Source organism: Ruditapes philippinarum, unplaced genomic scaffold, assembly GCF_026571515.1.
Source record: "Ruditapes philippinarum isolate M1 unplaced genomic scaffold, ASM2657151v2 ctg332_1_1_1_1, whole genome shotgun sequence".
NCBI lineage: Eukaryota > Metazoa > Mollusca > Bivalvia > Venerida > Veneridae > Ruditapes > Ruditapes philippinarum.
In genome coordinates this window covers 273,711-295,847 of record NW_026860802.1, presented here as the reverse complement: position 1 = coordinate 295,847, position 22,137 = coordinate 273,711, and the positions used below count along the sequence as shown (strand labels likewise).

Sequence of the window (22,137 nt, the reverse complement as noted above, 5' to 3'; positions counted from 1 at the left end):
ATATCACAGCAGTTTCCTTTTTTCTCCATCTTATATATCATAAAAAAAAATACATAAAATCTACGATAGGAAGCACAGTACGTATAAATCATTTCTTATGTTTTATGAATAAATATTTTTTCCAGTTTTTATATTTTGTAAAATGAGATAAAATAAGATGTGATGTGAACAGTGGCGGCATGTGGCGGCATGTGGCGGCATGGCCAAGTGGTTAACATGTTGGACAAGTAATCTAAGTATGCTGACTGCATGGGTTCATGGCAGGGGCAAGCCGTTGTTTCCTGGAGCAAGAATCTTTACATTTATTGCTTAGTACTGGTTGGTTCCAGGAATTGTTTCGAGAGTATTTCAATAAGCTTAAAGCTTCCAACACAATCAAACTTAAATAAATTGGTATAAACTAACAGAAAGACCCGAAACATAGTGTCATTATATATCACTTTAATGAATATTTGAGACTGAAAGTTATAAAGGCAGGTGGAATTAATATGACCATTTTAGTGAAAGCTAGTTTTTGAAGTGTTGTATTTGGCTTTGTATAGTTGATGGAGGATGGGGCAGCTGGGCGTCATGGCAGGCATGTACAGTGACATGCGGGGAAGGTCTACAGGAGAGGATACGTAGGTGTGACAATCCTCCACCCTCAGATCATGGCGGCTACTGTCTCGGGGATGAGGACGAAACACAAAGATGTAAACTTAGAGAATGCCCAGGTAAAGTCTTTGTGCAAAAGCTTTAATGTAGCCCATTCATTACTTTAACAATTTTAAAGGTATCAATATTAAACTTGGAATGCTTGCTTATAATATCATGATAAGGGGCATAATTCTGAAAGCTAGCCTTATTCATTATTGAACCTGCACTCATTCAATAATACAGTATAGAATCTACATCTGTTCAATTTCCCCTATATCTTAGTCAGTTGTAACACTGTTTTACACTTTAATGATTATATAAAAACTTTTTTCTTTGTATGTAACACAACACTTTATATATCATTATGTTATTTTCAAACATTTTAGTTGATGGTAATTGGGGAAACTGGGGACATTGGAATCCATGTACGTTATCGTGTGGTGGTGGGACACGGACAAGGTCTCGAGCTTGTAACTACCCAGAACCTCTATATGGAGGATTATACTGTATAGGGACAGATTTACAACTTGATTACTGTAATAGTGAACCTTGCCCTGGTATGTGAAAAAAATTTGTGTTTGTGGGGGGGGGGGGGGTGTTGTTATTTCTTTTTTTCTTTTTTAAAGCAAGCTTACTTCAAAAGACACATATATAGTGAAACATAATATAAAGTATTCTATTGAATTAGTAGAAGCAGTGTGATTATAAGCACTTGTTGTTATAACATATTCATTATATACATGTACATGTATGTTAAACCGAAACAAATAAATATACATTTTGATATATTTCTCAATATTCATAGTACATGTATCAGAAAACTACCTAATTAGTTACTTTATTATCTTAATTTAGATTCTTAATATGATAAGTGTTTGTTATTAAGTTTAAAATTGAAAAAGGGTTAATATAATAAGCAGAAATTGTTATCTCAATTTTGTTACTGCTTCTAAGATTCATGATATTTGTTTAAAGTTTTTAGGAAAAACTGTAATATAGTTGATGTCTTCATTTTGTTTATGTATTTCATAGTTCATGGTGGCTGGGCAGATTGGGGTCTATTTGGGGAGTGTTCAGTCAGCTGTGGAGGAGGGTTGAAGAAAAGGTTCCGCACATGTTCTAACCCGTCACCTAGCAACAATGGACATCCATGTAGGGGACAAGCTGATGATACTGTGCCATGTAACAGGGATCCCTGTCCAAGTAATCGTTTCATTTTGATTATAGATAGGGGTAACGCGACTATAGACTGTTTCATAAAATGACTATAGACTGAAAACAAAAAAAAACCTACCGTATAAGTATTTTTTTCTGCGGGAACTTTATTTCTGCGGTTTATAACGACACCACAGATTTAAAAACCGCAGAAAACTAATCCTTTCGCTATGTCTACATGTATGTCGGAATATGTCAACTACCTGTATTGTATAATTACATTACCATGTACCGTTATCAGCTTTTGTAGATGGGAATAATTTTTCTTTATGTATCCGCCATGAATAAAATATTAGAAAAAAATAACTTCACTGGTTCTTTTTGTTTAAAAAAATATCATGTTTGTATGATTTGCGCTCACCATAAGCTTGATTTATTTCAAAAATAAAACTATTATAGTTTGACGCGTGCAATAAACATACCCTTTTGTATTTGTACAATATATTGTGTCTACGTGCGATATTACCATTGTTTATTTTTCACACTTCATATTTATACACATGCAGTATTACAGTTAATTGTTGTCATTGCACGTTGTTGATTTTTGTTTATTAACGTTTTGTTTATTGCGTTCATTGAACGCCACCTTTCCTTTTTGATCTTGTTTATCATATTTTATATACCGATACATGGTGATCACGATGAACACACATTATTAAGTCGTCTGCATGTTTAACGGAAGTACTGTACATGTTACATCAGCATATCTTGAAATGTTGTCTGTTTGTATCGGTTGATTTGTAAAAAATATCTAAATTAAAACGCAAAAACACAAAAATAAAACAACATCAATGCGAGAATGATGACACCGCAGAAATAAGATACGCAGAAATTTAAAACCCCTTATTTTAACCAAAATCGCAGAATTTTAAGCCCGCAGAAATAAGTACTTATACGGTAATTAAAATGTATTTAAATCTTAACTAATAGTAAATAGAAAATAACAACAACAAAAAGCTTTTTTTCATGTTGTATATATTTTTCTTAGGGTGGAGGATATTTTTTTGAGGTCTTTAAGATGTTGTCGTTTTTGTTTCTAAAATGAACTGACCCTTATACTTTATTTGTTAATATATTATAAAGCAATATAATATGGTTATTAACAGTTGATGGTGAATGGTCAGTGTGGTCAGACTGGAGTATGTGTTCTAGAACATGTGACCGAGGTACAAAATACCGTCAACGTAGATGTCAACAACCAAGACATGGTGGTGCAACATGTAGGGGAGATAATAAACAGATCATGGACTGCTATCAGGAACCTTGCTATGGTAATCAACTTTGGGAAGGATTTCACAGATCTCAATTATATTATATTTTGAAGCTTTGTGGGACATAGTGCATTCATTGTTGTTATTGCCCATAAAATTTAAGAATGAATCTGTTATCATCCATTGAATTGATGACTTTTGTTTAAGACAAGCAGGGGTTAACTTTTAATGTTTTTTATACATGTACATTAGAATAACAGCTCTTGTCACTTAACTCATGTAGAATGATTGTATTATTTTATCTATACCGGTGGAAGCTGTAAAATTATTGTATTATTTTAGCTATACCTGTGGAAGCTGTAGAATTATTGTATTATTTTAGCTATACCGGTGGAAGCTGTAGAATTATTGTATTATTTTAGCTATACCAATGGAAGCTGTAGAATTATTGTATTATTTTAGCTATACCCATGGAAGCTGTAGAATTATTGTATTATTTTAGCTATACCGGTGGAAGCTGTAGAATTATTGTATTATTTTAGCTATACCAATGGAAGCTGTAGAATTATTGTATTATTTTAGCTATACCCATGGAAGCTGTAGAATTATTGTATTATTTTAGCTATACCTGTGGAAGCTGTAGAATTATTGTATTATTTTATCTATACCGGTGGAAGCTGTAAAATTATTGTATTATTTTAGCTATACCTGTGGAAGCTGTAGAATTATTGTATTATTTTAGCTATACCAGTAGAAGCTGTAGAATTATTGTATTATTTAAGCTATACCTGTGGAAGCTGTACAATTATTGTATTATTTTAGCTATACCGGTGGAAGCTGCACAATTATTGTATTATTTTAGCTAACAGGTGGAAGTTGTAGAATTATTGTATTATTTTATCTATATCTGTCGAAGCTGTACAGTTATTGTATTATTTTAGCTATACCGGTGGAAGCTGTACAATTATTGTATTATTTTAGCTATACCGGTGGAAGCTGTACAATTATTGTATTATTTTAGCTTTACCAGTGGAAGCTGTACGATTATTGTATTATTTTAGGTATACCTGTGGGAGCTGTAGAATTATTGTATTATTTTAGCTTTACCAGTGGAAGCTGTAGAATTATTGTATTATTTTAGCTATACCGGTGGAAGCTGTAGAATTATTGTATTATTTTATCTATATCTGTCGAAGCTGTACAATTATTGTATTATTTTAGCTATACCGGTGGAAGCTGTACAATTATTGTATAATTTTAGCTATACCAGTGGAAGCTGTACGATTATTGTATTATTTTAGCTTTACCTGTGGGAGCTGTAGAATTATTGTATTATTTTAGCTATACCAGTGGAAGCTGTAGAATTATTGTATTATTTTAGCTATACCGGTATATGCTGTAGAATTATTGTATTATTTTAGCTATACCCATGGAAGCTGTAGAATTATTGTATTATTTAAGCTATACCTGAGGAAGCTGTAGAATTATTGTATTATTTTATCTATACCAGTGGAAGCTGTAGAATTATTGTATTATTTTAGCTATACCAGTGGAAGCTGTAAAATTATTGTATTATTTTATCTATACCTGTGGAAGCTGTAGAATTATTGTATTATTTTTAGCTATACCTGTGGAAGCTGTAGAATTATTGTATTATTTTAGCTCTACCGGTGGAAGCTGTAGAATTATTGTATTATTTTAGCTCTACCGGTGGAAGCTGTAGAATTATTGTATTATTTTAGCTATACCGGTGGAAGCAGTAGAATTATTGTATTATTATAGCTATACCGGTGGAAGCAGTAGAATTATTGTATTATTTTAGATACACCTGTGGAAGCTGTAGAATTATTGTATTATTTTAGCTATACCGGTGGAAGCTGTACAATTATTGTATTATTTTAGCTATACCAGTTGAAGCTGTAGAATTATTGTATTATTTTAGCTATACTGGTGGAAGCTGTAGAATTATTGTATTATTTTAGCTATACCGGTGGACGCTGTAGAATTATTGTATTATTTTAGCTATACCGGTGGAAGCTGTAGAATTATTGTATTATTTTAGCTATACCTGTGGAAGCTGTAGAATTATTGTATTATTTTAGCTATACCAGTGGAAGCTGTAGAATTATTGTATTATTTTAGCTATACCTGAAAGCTGTAGAATTATTGTATTATTTTAGCTATACTGATGGAAGCTGTACAATTATTGTATTATTTTAGCTATACCGGTGGAAGCTGTAGAATTATTGTATTATTTTAGCTATACCGGTGGAAGCTGTAGAATTATTGTATTATTTTAGCTATACTGGTGGAAGCTGTAGAATTATTGTATTATTTTAGCTATACCGGTGGAAGCTGTAGAATTATTGTATTATTTTAGCTATACCTGTGGACGCTGTAGAATTATTGTATTATTTTAGCTATACCTGTGGAAGCTGTAGAACTATTGTATTATTTTTAGCTATATCAGTGGAAGCTGTAGAATTATTGTATTATTTTAGCTATACCAGTGGAAGCTGTAGAATTATTGTATTATTTTAGCTATACTGATGGAAGCTGTACAATTATTGTATTATTTTAGCTATACCGGTTGAAGCTGTACAATTATTGTATTATTTTAGCTATACCGGTGGAAGCTGTAGAATTATTGTATTATTTTAGCTTTACCAGTGGAAGCTGTACGATTATTGTATTATTTTAGGTATACCTGTAGGAGCTGTAGAATTATTGTATTATTTTAGCTATACCTGTGGAAGCTGTAGTACTATTGTATTATTTTAGCTATATCCGTGGAAGCTGTAGAATTATTGTATTATTTTAGCTATACCTGTGGAAGCTGTAGAACTATTGTATTATTTTAGCTAAACCTGTGGAAGCTGTAGAATTATTGTTTTATTTTAGCTATACTGGTGGAAGCTGTAGAATTATTGTATTATTTTAGCTATACCTGTGGAAGCTGTAGAATTATTGTATTATTTTAGCTATACCAGTTGAAGCTGTAGAATTATTGTATTATTTTAGCTATACCTGTGGAAGCTGTAGAATTATTGTATTATTTTAGCTATACCTGTGGAAGCTGTAAAATTATTGTATTATTTTAGCTATACCTGTGGAAGCTGTAGAATTATTGTATTATAGCTATACCTGTGGAAGCTGTAGAATTATTGTATTATTTTAGCTATACCTGTGGAAGCTGTAGAATGATTGCATTATTATAGCTTTACCTGTGGAAGCTGTAGAATTATTGTATTATTTTAGCTATACCGGTGGAAGCTGTAGAAATTGATTGCATTATTATAGCTATACCTGTGGAAGCTGTAGAATTATTGTATTATTTTAGCTATACTGGTGGAAGCTGTAGAATTATTGTATTATTATAGCTATACCTGTGGAAGCTGTAGAATTATTGTATTATTTTAGCTATACTGGTGGAAGCTGTAGAATTATTGTATTATTTTAGCTATACCTGTGGAAGCTGTAGAATTATTGTATTATTTTAGCTATACCTGTGGAAGCTGTAGAATTATTGTATTATTATAGCTATACCTGTGGAAGCTGTAGAATTATTGTATTATTTTGACCAATACCTGTGGAAGCTGTAGAATTATTGTATTATTATAGCTATACCTGTGGAAGCTGTAGAATTATTGTATTATTTTGACCAATACCTGTGGAAGCTGTAGAATGATTGTATTATTATAGCTTTACCTGTTGAAGCTGTAGAATTATTGTATTATTATAGCTATACCTGTGGAAGCTGTAGAATTATTGTATTATTTTAGCTATACCGGTGGAAGCTGTACAATTATTGTATTATTTTAGCTATACCAGTTGAAGCTGTAGAATTATTGTATTATTTTAGCTATACCTGTGGAAGCTGTAGAACTATTGTATTATTTTAGCTATATCAGTGGAAGCTGTAGAATTATTGTATTATTTTAGCTATACCTGTGGAAGCTGTAGAACTCTTGTATTATTTTAGCTAAACCTGTGGAAGCTGTAGAATTATTGTTTTATTTTAGCTATACTGGTGGAAGCTGTAGAATTATTGTATTATTTTAGCTATACCAGTGGAAGCTGTAGAATTTTTGTTTTATTTTAGCTATACCGGTGGAAGCTGTAGAATTATTGTATTATAGCTATAGCTGTGGAAGCTGTAAAATTATTGTATTATTTTAGCTATACCAGTTGAAGCTGTAGAATTATTGTATTATTTTAGCTATACCTGTGGAAGCTTTAGAATTATTGTATTATTTTAGCTATACCTGTGGAAGCTGTAAAATTATTGTATTATTTTAGCTATACCTGTGGAAGCTGTAGAATTATTGTATTATTTTAGCTTTACCAGTGGAAGCTGTAGAATTATTGTATTATTTTAGCTATACCGGTGGAAGCTGTAGAATTATTGTATTATAGCTATAGCTGTGGAAGCTGTAAAATTATTGTATTATTTTAGCTATACCAGTTGAAGCTGTAGAATTATTGTATTATTTTAGCTATACCTGTGGAAGCTGTAGAATTATTGTATTATTTTAGCTATACCTGTGGAAGCTGTAAAATTATTGTATTATTTTAGCTATACCTGTGGAAGCTGTAGAATTATTGTATTATTTTAGCTATACCTGTGGAAGCTGTAGAATTATTGTATTATTTTAGCTATACCGGTGGAAGCTGTAGAATTATTGTATCATTTTAGCTATACCAGTTGAAGCTGTACAATTATTGTATTATTTTAGCTATACCAGTTGAAGCTGTACAATTATTGTATTATTTTAGCTATACCAGTTGAAGCTGAAGAACTATTGTATTATTTTAGCTATACCTGTGGAAGCTGTAGAACTATTGTATTATTTTAGCTATATCAGTGGAAGCTGTAGAATTATTGTATTATTGTATTATTTTAGCTATACCGGTGGAAGCTGTAGAACTCTTGTATTATTTTAGCTATATCAGTGGAAGCTGTAGAATTATTGTTTTATTTTAGCTATACCTGTGGAAGCTGTAGAATTATTGTATTATTTTAGCTATACTGGTGGAAGCTGTAGAATTATTGTATTATTTTAGCTAAACCTGTGGAAGCTGTAGAATTATTGTATTATTTTAGCTATACCAGTGGAAGCTGTAGAATTATTGTATTATTTTAGCTATATCTGTGGATGCTGTAGAATTATTGTATTATTTTAGCTATACCAGTGGAAGCTGTAGAATTATTGTATTATTTTAGCTATACCTGTGGAAGCTGTAGAACTATTGTATTATTTTAGCTATTTCAGTGGAAGCTGTAGAATTATTGTATTATTTTAGCTATACCGGTGAAGCTGTAGAATTATTGTATTATTTTAGCTAAACCTGTGGAAGCTGTAGAATTATTGTTTTATTTTAGCTATACTGGTGGAAGCTGTAGAATTATTGTATTATTTTAGCTATACCTGTGGAAGCTGTAGAACTATTGTATTATTTTAGCTATATCAGTGGAAGCTGTAGAATTATTGTATTATTTTAGCTATACCGGTGGAAGCTGTAGAATTATTGTATTATTTTAGCTATACCAGTGGAAGCTGTAGAATTATTGTATTATTTTAGCTATATCAGTGGAAGCTGTAGAATTATTGTATTATTTTAGCTATACCGGTGGAAGCTGTAGAATTATTGTATTTTTTTAGCTATACCTGTGGACACTGTAGAATTATTGTATTATTTTAGCTATACTGGTGGAAGCTGTAGAATTATTGTATAATTTTAGCTATACCTGTGGAAGCTGTAGAATTATTGTATTATTTTAGCTATACCAGTGGAAGCTGTAGAATTATTGTATTATTTTAGATATACCTGTGGAAGCTGTAGAATTATTGTATTATTTTAGCTATACTGGTGGAAGCTGTAGAATTATTGTATTATAGCTATACCTGTGGAAGCTATAGAATTATTGTATTATTTTAGCTATACCTGTGGAAGCTGTAGAATTATTGTATTATTTTAGCTATACCTGTGGAAGCTGTAGAATTATTGTATTATTTTAGCTATACCTGTGGACACTGTAGAATTATTGTATTATTTTAGCTATCCCGGTGGAAGCTGAAGGTAACATGATAGGTTACATCAACAATATAGATATTCCAGCAGCTACATTTACTGTACAAATGACACCGCTACCTGATAAAACAGCCACCAGGATAAATGCTACCATCAGAGGTGTGCCCAAACTGCTAGGTAATATAAATGTCATCATTATTTAGTCCAACTTCTTTATTATATATTACAGATCTTCCATTATAAACCTGTTTACTTTAAGCTAATTTATTGCATTTATTTAGAATGTTTCTTTTGTCTTACATTTTTGCACGCTTCACACTATGCCTCCTATCAAACAGATATAGCAATGAAGAGCTTTATAACATGATATCTGCACAGTGTAAATAACAAATGCCTGCACATCATATGTTGTCAATAAACCAAATGATGTGGGGGAAAATTACTTTTACCTGTGATGTAGTTCAACATATTTTTATTAGCATGTTAGAATAGAGTATTTATTGTTATAGTTCCACATTTCCGCCACTTATTGTCTGTTTTGAGTCCCGTATACTGGAGTACAGCACAGGAGATAGATGGAGCATATAATGGCTACACATTGACAGACGGACAGTTTACTAGAGAAGCTCAGATACAGTATGCTACAGGTAAACTGCCACTTATCATTATAGACCTTTATTTATTAACTTTTTAATATATGGCATGTTTTCACTTCAAATGTTAGGCTATTATGAAGTTCACCACTACATTATGAACACAAAACAAGGCAATTATGGAAAAAGTACGGCCTCTATGAGAAAACTCGGCTATTATGAGATTGGATAATTTTGATTGGCTCTTAAGCCTTTGGCCTCACGCTAATATGACAGTCTTCAGGCTAATAACAAGGCAATTATGAAAACAGTCTATCATTAACATTATAATAACTGTAATAACTATTTTGAATTTCAAACACTGCTGTCCAAAGTTTTAAGGGATTTCAATATTAAAATGAGTAGACCTTTTTCTAAAGTATATATGAAGTCTAGTTGTAGTCTTACAATTGATGACTGTTGGGTAATAGTTTGGGTTTTTTTAAATCATAATTTCTGTTTCATGTTACTATGATGCAGGATTAGAAATAATTTTGTTTCATCGGAATTATGAAGACTTGCGAGATATTGTCTTTTTAAGAACATCAATCAAATGTCAATATTTTGTCAGACTAGTATTTCAGCATGGCAAAATCCATACTGAAATTTTAAGTATTAAAAATAATAATAAGAAGAATAATAATTGGGCAGCCAATATGTATTGTATATCAACTGGTCAGACTGTACAGATGTCCAAGCTTAAGTGTTTATGATTATTATCTCATATAACCAACATATTTGATGATTTCAGGTGAAATACTCAAGATGTCACATTACTCTAAGGGAGTTGACAGTGATGGTAAACTTCAGCTAGATATTGTTGTAAGTGGAAATGTTCCAGATATCTCACCATCACAAAATGTCAGAATCTCACCTTACTGGGAACAGTACACACAGTCTGGACCAGGTAAACATAAGATCTAATATATATGTTGTATTAACAGTAAAACAGGTATTGTTGCAAAGAATAAAAGGGTTAACTGTTATTGTTTTGTTTTTTTAATGTGAAAATTAATTGATAAATAAAGTAGTTTTTGTAACCAGTTCTTATTATGATAAAATAATCAGATTATTAGCTGAACTTTTCAAGGAATAGGGTTAGCTATTGTAGTCTGACCAAGACATTTGGTTAAGTTTTGCGAGCAAGTTGGTTTCTTTAGAACAGTACTGAAGGAATCAGATTAAAACTTTAAACACTTATTTCAGAGTGTAATATGATGTAGCTGTCTAAGCCCCATAACTGTAATTTGGATTTCGACAGAATTATTGCCCATTATGGCCCTTTTTGAACTTAAAAAATCTACATTATCCAGGCCCTTGTTATATTTTCAAGCACTAAGAATAATTGAGCATACGCATTGTTGCTGTCCAACAGACAGCTCTTGTTTTCAGGAAAAAAAATCTGTAGACATACCAAGTGTATTTTATTTTATTTCAATTGCTTCTGATAGCTCTTGATTAACTTTTTAATAAAGATATATTGTCATGACCTAGATATTTTTTAACTAATTTCTTTTGGATTGAGAGGCAGGCGTATTTATATCTAGGCAACCTCTTTTTCCCCCTGACTTAAAGTGGGATAGTGTAAATGAATTACTTCACTTTATTATTAAGCTTTTTTCTTGTATATATACAGGTTCAGTACAGACACAGTCAAGGAGGTTATTACATGTAGATGGTCACATGTTACCTCATGCATCCAATCATAGTATAGTGTATAATAAACTAGACAATAAGATGCCGTTCCTGGTACAGAGAATGCATGCTAGTAACCTGTATGTAGATGTCTTCCCAAATAGAGAACTTGTCAACTATATCCTTGATACAAGCATTTCACCAGGTATATTGTTTGGAATTTAACTATTTACAGTGTTGGAGCAGTACCTCTAGATGTTTGCAGAAATCATGATCCTAAAGTAGGAGCAAAAAATATGCTGTTTTCGCCAATTCTTACATTTTCTATTAATGATAGTATATAAATCGGTGTAAAGAGATGAATTAGATGTTTTTAAGTGCAAATTTCAGCGGGTGAAAAGGCGAGATTTAAGTATTTAATCAGTAAAGCACCTTGTCCGGTATATACTGGAATACTGTATTTAATTTGGTGCTCCAAAACTTTTTGAAGTCTCACTCATATTTTTTTTGCTATTTGATTGACAATGAGGAGGCTTGTGTGGGTTTTAGGATAAATATTTTTTTTTTATCTTGACTGTAAAGAAAGATTTAAGCTTTTAGCCACCCTAATGTGTTTGCTTCCTCTAACCAACTAATACTAGTGTAATTAATGTCATATTCAGGTATTAAAAAAGTATACATTTTTTAAACTTAAAATATAATTTTTGCAACGAAAATATAGCGCTATATACGTTAATGACATTGTAAATTATTATAAGTGAACAATGTTTGATTACCACAGGTTCACCAAGTAATCAGTGTCCTGAAGGATATATTCTACATGAAGAGGGCTCTTACTGTCAAGGTATTTATTGTTTTACAACCTAGCATTTTAAATTTAACCCTGCTTAAATGTATGTTCTTATTCTGCCTTGATCTTGAAGTAGTACATAAATTGTTTAAGGAATTTCAATACTTATAGGCAGCAAAAGATTCTACCTATGTGACCAGTGGTAACATGTTTGAAACCCTTGTTTTATACTGCATGAAGAAATATTTGTAACCCATTAAATATTTAGAAAAAAGAATTGACTGTTCATTATCATATATGTGTGTTTACTGTGAAATCTGATACAGAGTTTAAGAAGAAAATTATTTGACGATCAAAATGTTTTAAAGTCACATTTTGCCTATGTCTAGAACATATTTATAGAAGATTAAATTTTATCGTTAAGTTTAATGAGTTGTTGTGTGGCAGAGGTGTTATGAAATATTTTATGAAAGATGATTTTTTTAATGTCCAGTCTTCAGTTTCCAATTTATTTGTTAAAACTTTTATGAATAACTATCAACTTATTTGATTTTAAAGGGGATATCTTATTAAGCATTATAATTAACCCTTCTGGTGTAGAAATTGCATTTGGTAATACATGTATAGAAAGGATCATCAACATTAGCATGTAATCTTTGTTTTATAGATATTGATGAATGTACAAGTACAGGACCATGTTCAGATTACTGTCATAATTCTATATTCCTTGTTTTATAGATATTGATGAATGTACAAGTACAGGACCATGTTCAGATTACTGTCATAATTCTATATTCCTTGTTTTATAGATATTGATGAATGTACAAGTACAGGACCATGTTCAGATTACTGCCATAATTCTATATTCCTTGTTTTATAGATATTGATGAATGTACAAGTACAGGACCATGTTCAGATTACTGCCATAATTCTATATTCCTTGTTTATATAGATATTGATGAATGTACAAGTACAGGACCATGTTCAGATTACTGCCATAATTCTATATTCCTTGTTTTATAGATATTGATGAATGTACAAGTACAGGACCATGTTCAGATTACTGTCATAATTCTATATTCCTTGTTTTATAGATATTGATGAATGTACAAGTACAGGACCATGTTCAGATTACTGCCATAATTCTATATTCCTTGTTTTATAGATATTGATGAATGTACAAGTACAGGACCATGTTCAGATTACTGCCATAATTCTATATTCCTTGTTTTATAGATATTGATGAATGTACAAGTACAGGACCATGTTCAGATTACTGTCATAATTCTATATTCCTTGTTTTATAGATATTGATGAATGTACAAGTACAGGACCATGTTCAGATTACTGTCATAATTCTATATTCCTTATTTTATAGATATTGATGAATGTACAAGTACAGGACCATGTTCAGATTACTGTCATAATTCTATAGGAAGTTATTACTGCTCCTGTCCTATAGGATATATTCTGGATGTAGATGGTAAACAGTGTAATGGTAAGTTCACTTTAGTATGTGCATTTATACTGTGCTCCTCTTAGTTCACGGTACTTTACGCTTTGATGCAAGAAAGAAAACAACACATAAAATATTATGGTACAAAAATTGTCATAAGCTGAAACATATAGGTATTTTCTGCTGTATGACACAAGGAAACAACAATAGAGCTAGACTTTGCATTAAATCAATATAACCCAGAAGAAAATATCTAACCTTAAAAACAAGAGCTGTCGGTAGGACAGCATGCTCGACTATTCTTAGTGCTTGATAGTAAAAAAAATGCCTGATACAGTTACCTCCTCCTGTTTACAGGTTGGGGTCATGATGGTGAACAAGTGTGCAAAGTTTCAAAGCCATATGTCAATGGACTTTGAAAATATTTGAACTATTACAAAAACTTTAACGTAAATTCTAAGTCGAAAAAGGGCCATAATTCTGTCAAAATGCTTGATAGAGTTACCTCCTCCTGTTTACAGGTTGGGGTCATGATGTTGAACAAGTGTGCAAAGTTTCAAAGCCATATGTCAATGGACTTTGAAAATATTTGAACTATTACAAAAAACTTTAACGTAAATTCTAAGTCGAAAAAGGGGCATAATTCTGTCAAAATGCTTAATAGAGTTACCTCCTGCTGTCTACAGGTTGGGGTCATGATGTTGAACAAGTGTGCAAAGTTTCAAAGCCATATGTCTATGGACTTTGAAAATATTTGAACTATTACAAAAACTTTAACGTAAATTCTAAGTCGAAAAAGGGGCATAATTCTGTCAAAATGCTTGATAGAGTTACCTCCTCCTGTCTACAGGTTGGGGTCATGATGGTGAACAAGTGTGCAAAGTTTCAAAGCCATATGTCAATGAACTTTGAAAATATTTGAACTATTACAAAAACTTTAACGTAAATTCTAAGTCGAAAAAGGGGCATAATTCTGTCAAAATACTTGATAGAGTTACCTCCTCCTGTCTACAGGTTGGGGTCATGATGGTGAACAAGTGTGCAAAGTTTCAAAGCCATATGTCAATGGACTTTGAAAATATTTGAACTATTTATAAAAACTTTAACGTAAATTCTAAGTCGAAAAAAGGGGCATAATTCTGTCAAAATGCTTGATAGAGTTACCTCCTCCTGTCTACAGGTTGGGGTCATGATGGTGAACAAGTGTGCAAAGTTTCAAAGCCATATGTCAATGAACTTTTGAAAATATTTGAACTATTACAAAAAACTTTAACGTAAATTCTAAGTCGAAAAAGGGGCATAATTCTGTCAAAATGCTTGATAGAGTTACCTCCTCCTGTCTACAGGTTGGGGTCATGATGGTGAACAAGTGTGCAAAGTTTCAAAGCCATATGTCAATGGACTTTGAAAATATTTGAACTATTACAAAAACTTTAACATAAGTGGTTACGCCGACGCCGACGCCGACGCTCGGGTGACTGCAATAGCTCTACTTATTCTTATCGAATAGTAGAGCTAAAAATGGTGAACTTATTTTAACAAAGGAAGTGGTGTACATAGATGTATTAGTCCTTTGTTGTTGTATATAGGACACATTCAAAAATGTGCTAGTGCAGTATCAACATTATTTATTTGTCAGAATTCAATTTATTGGCCTGTACTGGCTATTAGTACTTTTGGTCATTTTTAATAGGACTTGTGTAAGGGTTTGTCCATTGAAAGTTCTAATTAGACCTCATTATCAAAGGAAGACTTATATATAAATATAGGAAAGAGTACAAAATCACCTCTTTAAATTCAGATTTTAGAAATTATGCAAGTTAAAATCTTTTAGTACTTATATTTTATCTATTGAAAATATACTTGTTTCCTAGCATTTTCCAATACAAAAAGTCGCCCTTTGTTACAAATTAAATAAGAATCTATGGCAGGATGAGTACACAACTTTGACAGAACACAGTTAGGTACCTTTCCAACATTACCATGCTTCCAATATTGCTCCTTAACTTTACTTCTTAACTGAAATATGGGCCTGAAAAACAATATTGGCCTGAAATTTAACACCTTTTCTCATATTAAAAATTTCACATCAGTTTTTCAGACCTTTTTCATTTTGAATATAAGTCAGTACCAGTAGTTAAAGCAATGTCAAAGAAATTTACTTTTCCAACTTTTTCCGTGTTGTCTGCAAATATATTGATTTACCTAGAAGCTCAGGTTTCAATTATTGCTTATAAGCTTTCAAACTGGAATGCCCAAGTTTTGCCTTTTTCTATATGTTGCAAGTCCTCTAAGGTAACTTTGAATGACAGGTCAAAGAACATATAAACCGCTGTACTATTTTAACTTCTTTGTTGCATTGAAAACAAATTTCTCTTTGATTTCATGAAGTATAACATATACTTTATTAGGGGTGTGGATCGTCAGATAAGTGACGATCAGATCCAATCCACGATTCACCACTTGCGATTCACAAATCGAACCACAAATCTATTAGTCTCAAATTGTTATTAAGAGATTCAAGACAATCATAAAAAGATGAACATTATTACTGAAAATGTTTTTTTTTTTTAAGTTATACTTAACATTAATTTCATTAAAAATATATGCAAATATAAACTAGGTTTAAAGGTTGAAAACGAGTCGGGCAAATATAAAATTCCACCAGCAAAATTTAATTCCAATGTTTGGAAATACTTTCAAATTTGGTATTTCAACTGTATTTCAACTGAAAATGAGAAAAAAGCAGTTTGTAAAACATGCCACGGCGAACTGATTTATACCGGTTGTACAAGAAGTTGTATAATCACATGAAAAGACAAATATTAGAAGGTAGAATTGTATATCGGGGCGACTTCTTTCCAGCCATTGTTTCAGACAGGATGTGTGACATTACTTATTAACTTGAGTTTCTCAAATTTTGGATTATTAAAAATAAAATTGTCTTCAATGCATGGCACGTTATTATAAATCTATAAATAGCGACTAAAATATTTTTTTCATGTAAAATCATAGTGCTCAATAAAGATAAAGTAAATTCCTCTTTAGCTCCACTTTTTTTTTTTTTTTTTTTTTTTTTTTTAAAGTAGAGGTATTGTTATAGTCCTGATGGTGTTGCCATTGCCGTCCCCAAACTTGTACCTGGATCATAACTTTTTAGCTCACCAGAACGAACATTCAAGGTGAGCTATTAGTATCAAAGGGAGTTGCTCCGGCATCCGTCGTCATGCGTCAACAATCGTCTTCTTCTCTTAAACTGCTGGGCAGATTTACCTCAAATTTGGTCTGTAGCATCCTTGTGACAGTCACACTTGAATTTGCTCTTGTCATTTCAATAGGCCTCTTTTAGGGGTCAACAGAGCTAAAAATAGAAAAACCTTTAAATATCTTCTACTACAGAACTAATCGATGGATGATCACCAAACTTTGTCTGTAGCATTCTTGGGTAGTCTTTTATCAAGTTTGCCCATATTAATTTAATTGGCCCCTTTTAGGGGCCGCTAAAGCTAAAAATAGAAAAACCTTTAAACATCTTTTACTACAGAACTAATTGATGGATGATCACCAAACTTTGTCTGTAGCATTCTTATGTACTCTTTTATCAAGTTTGCCCATATTAATTTGATTGGCCTCTTTTAGGGGCCACTCAAGCTAAAAAAAATAGAAAACCTTTGAAGATCATTTTCCTACTAAAATAATTGATAGATGATCACCAAACTTTGTAGCATTCTTAGGTAGTCTTTTATCAAATTTGCTCATATTAATTTGATTGGCCCCCGTTTAAGCTAAAGCTTAAATGCCCCAGGTCATGGCATTTCTTCAAATTGTTGTTTTTAAACATATTCTATGCTCAAATTTAATATTAGAAAATATTGACAATGGATAATTTCCAACACTTAAAAGCAGTTGTTTCTGGTGAGCGACTCAGGGCCATCATGGCCCTGACTTGTTTAGTTCTTGGTGTATTGTCTTCATACTTGGCCACAACAACCCTTGGGAAGACCACACTAACCTTGACCTTCATCCATAGTTGACCATGACCTTCAAGGTCAAATGTTCAAATTTTGCTTGTTCCTGTAACTTTGTTATTCTTGAATGGATTGCCTTCAAACTTGAACATAATAATCTTCAAGGATAGCCCTTTAAAAGAACAAGACAGACATTGACCTTCACACATAAATGTCTGATTTTGAAGGTCAAATTATTGAAATTTTCATTTTTTTGGTTGTTAACTGGCTGTAACTTTGCTATTATTGAATGGATTGACTTCATATTATAACAGAACATTCTGGAAGGACAAGACCTTTATGTTTACCAACTCAAATAAATTGACCTTGGCTTTTTTATGACTTTGACCTTGAAGGTTAAATTATTGAATTTTTACTGATTTATGCATTAAATGACCATATATATTTATAAGTGTGTATGTATATATATGTATATACAGTAAAGACTGTCTTAGTGAGCCCTGTATAAAGCGACGTTCTGTCTTTTAAGTTAGATTTTAAACAGTATTTACTATATAAATTGTCTGTATGTTACGCGACTCCCAGTCTAGTCCGTACAACGACCATGATTTAGCGTCTCTTGTTATGGTATATTATAGCCGTGCAAAGCAACTTTTGCAAGTGGAGTAACTCAGGGAATGGGATTACTTAACAATTAAAAGTTTTTAAGAAATTAAAATTAAAGCATATCTGAGGCATAATGGGGCTTTAAGGAAATAAGAAAGTGAAATGAAAAGATGAGGGAAGCAAGGCAAAAATAAAAGTTAAGGACATAAAAAGGTAAATATTACAGTTTGGGAAACCAGAATAATTTGTACATAAAAAGTTTAACTAAAGTTTTCAAACAAATTAAACACCATTTTCTCCCAACAATTATTTATAAAAGTACATCAATCCTAAACCTTTATTCATTTTCATTCTACTGTATGTGTTTTATTGTAGATAGTGTATCTTATTAGTTGAATTGAATTAAAATGAACAATTTTTTTTTTACAAACAGATTTATCAATATAAATAACATTTTTAATCAATATGTAACTTTTAAATACTAATGTAACGGTGTAGTTCACAATCTTAACCAATTATACATGCAATTTGAATACTATCTTGTTTTTATAAATGATATGTGGTATGTTTAATATATGTTTAATATAAATAAAAAATATAATTAAACCCTAAGTATGGTACTATCCTGCTTTCAAACAAAATATTGGCAAAATATGTTCATATATCCAAATTCTGTAGAGACTGTTCAAAGTGACTGCCTGTCTATAATTACTCTTTTTCTTTATTCCCATCTTAGGTCACTGTAAACAGTTTTTTCTGTGTAGATTGTATATATATATATTTAATAACATAATGTTAAACCAGCCCTATCTACCTTAAAGTTTAACAATTTAGTAGCGAATATGAATAAACTTCCATATAAAGTGACACTGTGTGCAAAGAGATATAAACGCAACTTTGTTAAGTTAAACCCAAAGTAGGTCAAATCATTTTGATATTATTTAGCCAAAGGAAAGGATTTATATAAGTGAAAATAATATAATGTAGAAATTGATATTTTTCCAGGAGTATAATGTAGAAGAAACTTAAGGATTACAGTTATCATAATTATAGAGTACATCAATGTTTAAAATCTAAAATAACTGTGAAAAAAATAGAGAAATTTCTATCGATTTTACAATGTAAATAGATCTACTAAAAAACCTAGTTTGGAAAAAGACAAAATGGCTGCCAGTCGACAAATTAATACGGATATTCTTTCGGATGAAATATTTGACGTATTATGTTCAATGTTAGTAAATGGAGCAGGAACACTGAAGGTGAAAAATACTGCGCTGATTGTCACGATTATTCTGTGTTAGTTGTGTCAAAGTTCACAGTAAAGTGCCTGTATTTAGCTGGTCACAAGGTATTGGATAAATCTCAAGTTAAGTCAGGAAACCAGTAAAGGTCTGCGAGGGCACCAGCAGAGAGATGTGAAAGACCACAGTCATAAACACATTGATATGTTACTGTCAGAACCATGATAATGTTGGCTGTTCTACATGTATGGCAGTTGATCACAGGTAAACAAAGATATTTTTTAAGTAAGCATATGGAATGTTTAGTAGGTACTTTACATAATATTCTTAGACTAACTTAAATTATATAACACTCAATAATATAGATTCAACTCCTAAGTCATCTCATAGCCTCATTAACTATCTGAATTTTTTTTTCAGATTATGCAAGGATACATTCTACATACCAGAATTTATTCAAAACAATACTTACCAAGTTGAATCGAGAGACATTCAAACAAAACTCAAGGAAATAGCCAAGACCCTTGAAAAACAAGCTAATACATTTAAACAAGATAAACAAAGTCTGTTAAAGAGGAAAGCAGAACTACTCGCTAATATCAGAAAATTCCGACAAGAAATCAATGGCCAACTTGACAAGCTGGAGAAAAGTTCTATTGATGAGATAGAAAGTAAAGTCAAATGTCTTGAAGACAAAATCGAAGACGGCTTAAAACAGCTACAAGCACACAAGTCCAAGATTAGATCAGCTAATGATAAGTTAGCATCTACAAACACAAATCATTCTGAAGTGTTTGTTTATGTGAAGATGGGAGAAGATGCTGCAAATGTTGCCAACAAATATATGGAGCATGCCAAAATAAAAAGTACAGTAGATGACATAGAGTTTCAACCTGACAGAACAATTCTTACACAGTTAGAACAAAGGAAGGCCCTAGGCACACTATCAGGGAAACCTACAAAGCCTGCTGTTAATTTATTTCAGATTAAAGGAAATCAATCATATAATGTAAAAGTAAAGTCAGATATATATGATTGTAATATCGCTAGTGCCTGCTGTATGGAAGATGGTACAATAGTTCTAGCTGATCGCGACAACAGCAAACTTAAACGTTTACACAGTTATAACTATACTGTCACAGACTACTGTGATCTACCTGGAGAGCCATCTCAAGTGTGCCTGATCAATAACACACAAGTAGCAGTAACTATTTCATTAGAAAAGAAAGTTCATTTCATTTCTCTAGAAAGAAAAATGAAAACAACAAACAAGCTTAAAACTGATTTCAATTGTTATGGTCTTGCATACTCCAACAATAATTTATATATTGCAGATAATGACACATCAGTATATATGTATACATTGTCAGGTAGGAAACTTAATCAGTTCAGTAAGGATCAATCAGGACATAAGTTGTTCTCTGACATAGACAGTTTAGCTGTCAGTAAGGATGCTACTAGGATTTATGTTGCTGATTACAAAAATGGACTGATAGTACTGGACAACAATGGTCTGGTTATTACATCATTTAATGATGATGAACAATTAAAGGGGGCTGGATGTTGTTATCTCACTGAAACAGGTAGTGTGCTGGTATCTGGATATCACTCCAAAAATGTTTTACAGTTTACATGTGATGGTGAAGTGATAAGAGAGGTTATAAAAGCTGATAGAAGAAAAGGGAATACATGTATTAGATCAGTCTGTTGTAATCAACAAATGACTAAGATGTGTATAAGTAGATTTGGAGTGAACAACATTGAAGTGTATGACATTTAATCAGTTAAACAAATGTTTCACAAGAGTAAAATAAACATGTTTTTAAATATATGCCTCAAGCAAAATGTATGCAAAGAGTATAACATGTTTTATTTATTATATGTGATAATTTCTTTTGGAATTCCCATTTTCGAATTTATCTGGTTTAATTGTTATTTGTTATATTACAAGAAAACTACTTAATTGTTTGAACAATATGAAATAAGTCATATGATGTGAGTATTTAGAGATTTAATGAGTTCAATAAATTTAGAAATAAATAAATTATAAATTTTTATTTATTACGGACCCAAAATAAGAATGGTAAACAGTAAAAAAGAGTCATTCTTTTCATTGATGCACATATAGTGTAATGCTAATATTTAGCCTATTTTGATGTCTGAATAAAACAATGATGTCATGTTACATTGTGGTTATATTAGTGTAATATTCATTTTCATTTAATGGCTTTTTTATACTTCTGTATATATATAATGAAATAAAAATATTTTATTAAATCCCCCTTTAGTATTACCCAAACCAGAATGATAAAATCGGTTATACAAAAAACAAAAAGCTAAAATAAAGTGAAAAAAGTAACTGAAAAACAGCACGCCTCAGAGATAAAGAAAAACTATGTCTTACTTTAAAATTTCAAAATACCCAGTTGAAAGAAAACAGATGACACTTCAAAATGTTTATACTACTACGTAATAAAAGCGCGTTCTGATTTGTCAATCGCATGAATAATAATGGGAAAAATAAAATAGGAAATCTTGATTTCGGTGTTTAAAAAAGTGTTGGGTGTTGACACCCCTTCTTTTAAATTTGCGTTTAACGGGAATTGGTTGTAATTTAGTGTAAAAAAATTAACGACCCGCGGCGTTTAAAAAAGTATGACGGGAAAAATTTTAAAATCGGGCGACTCAAAATTCTTTGAACTTGAAGCAAAGGG

General features: G+C 31.5%; 2 protein-coding genes across 3 annotated transcripts in view; both read left to right on the top strand.

Moving 5' to 3' along the window:
• The window catches only part of LOC132713437 (hemicentin-1-like), a 92,597-nt gene that overhangs the window by 54,061 nt on the left and 16,399 nt on the right, over positions 1 to 22,137 (top strand). The window contains exons 45-54 of one of the 2 annotated variants that reach the window (XM_060696039.1): positions 543 to 713; positions 1,023 to 1,193; positions 1,669 to 1,839; positions 2,958 to 3,122; positions 9,123 to 9,272; positions 9,605 to 9,742; positions 10,479 to 10,634; positions 11,364 to 11,567; positions 12,144 to 12,206; positions 13,531 to 13,650. In XM_060696039.1, coding sequence (XP_060552022.1) covers positions 543 to 713; positions 1,023 to 1,193; positions 1,669 to 1,839; positions 2,958 to 3,122; positions 9,123 to 9,272; positions 9,605 to 9,742; positions 10,479 to 10,634; positions 11,364 to 11,567; positions 12,144 to 12,206; positions 13,531 to 13,650 — 1,509 coding nt within the window. Of the gene's footprint in view, positions 1 to 542; positions 714 to 1,022; positions 1,194 to 1,668; positions 1,840 to 2,957; positions 3,123 to 9,122; positions 9,273 to 9,604; positions 9,743 to 10,478; positions 10,635 to 11,363; positions 11,568 to 12,143; positions 12,207 to 12,819; positions 12,906 to 13,530; positions 13,651 to 22,137 lie in introns of those variants that run through there. The other variant, XM_060696040.1, reaches the window with a different exon arrangement.
• On the top strand, positions 19,613 to 21,667 carry LOC132713438 (uncharacterized). Its single transcript, XM_060696041.1, has 2 exons — positions 19,613 to 19,687; positions 19,844 to 21,667. Exons 1-2 carry the CDS (start codon positions 19,671 to 19,673, stop codon positions 21,201 to 21,203), a joined length of 1,377 nt encoding a protein of 458 aa, XP_060552024.1. The 5' UTR covers positions 19,613 to 19,670; the 3' UTR covers positions 21,204 to 21,667.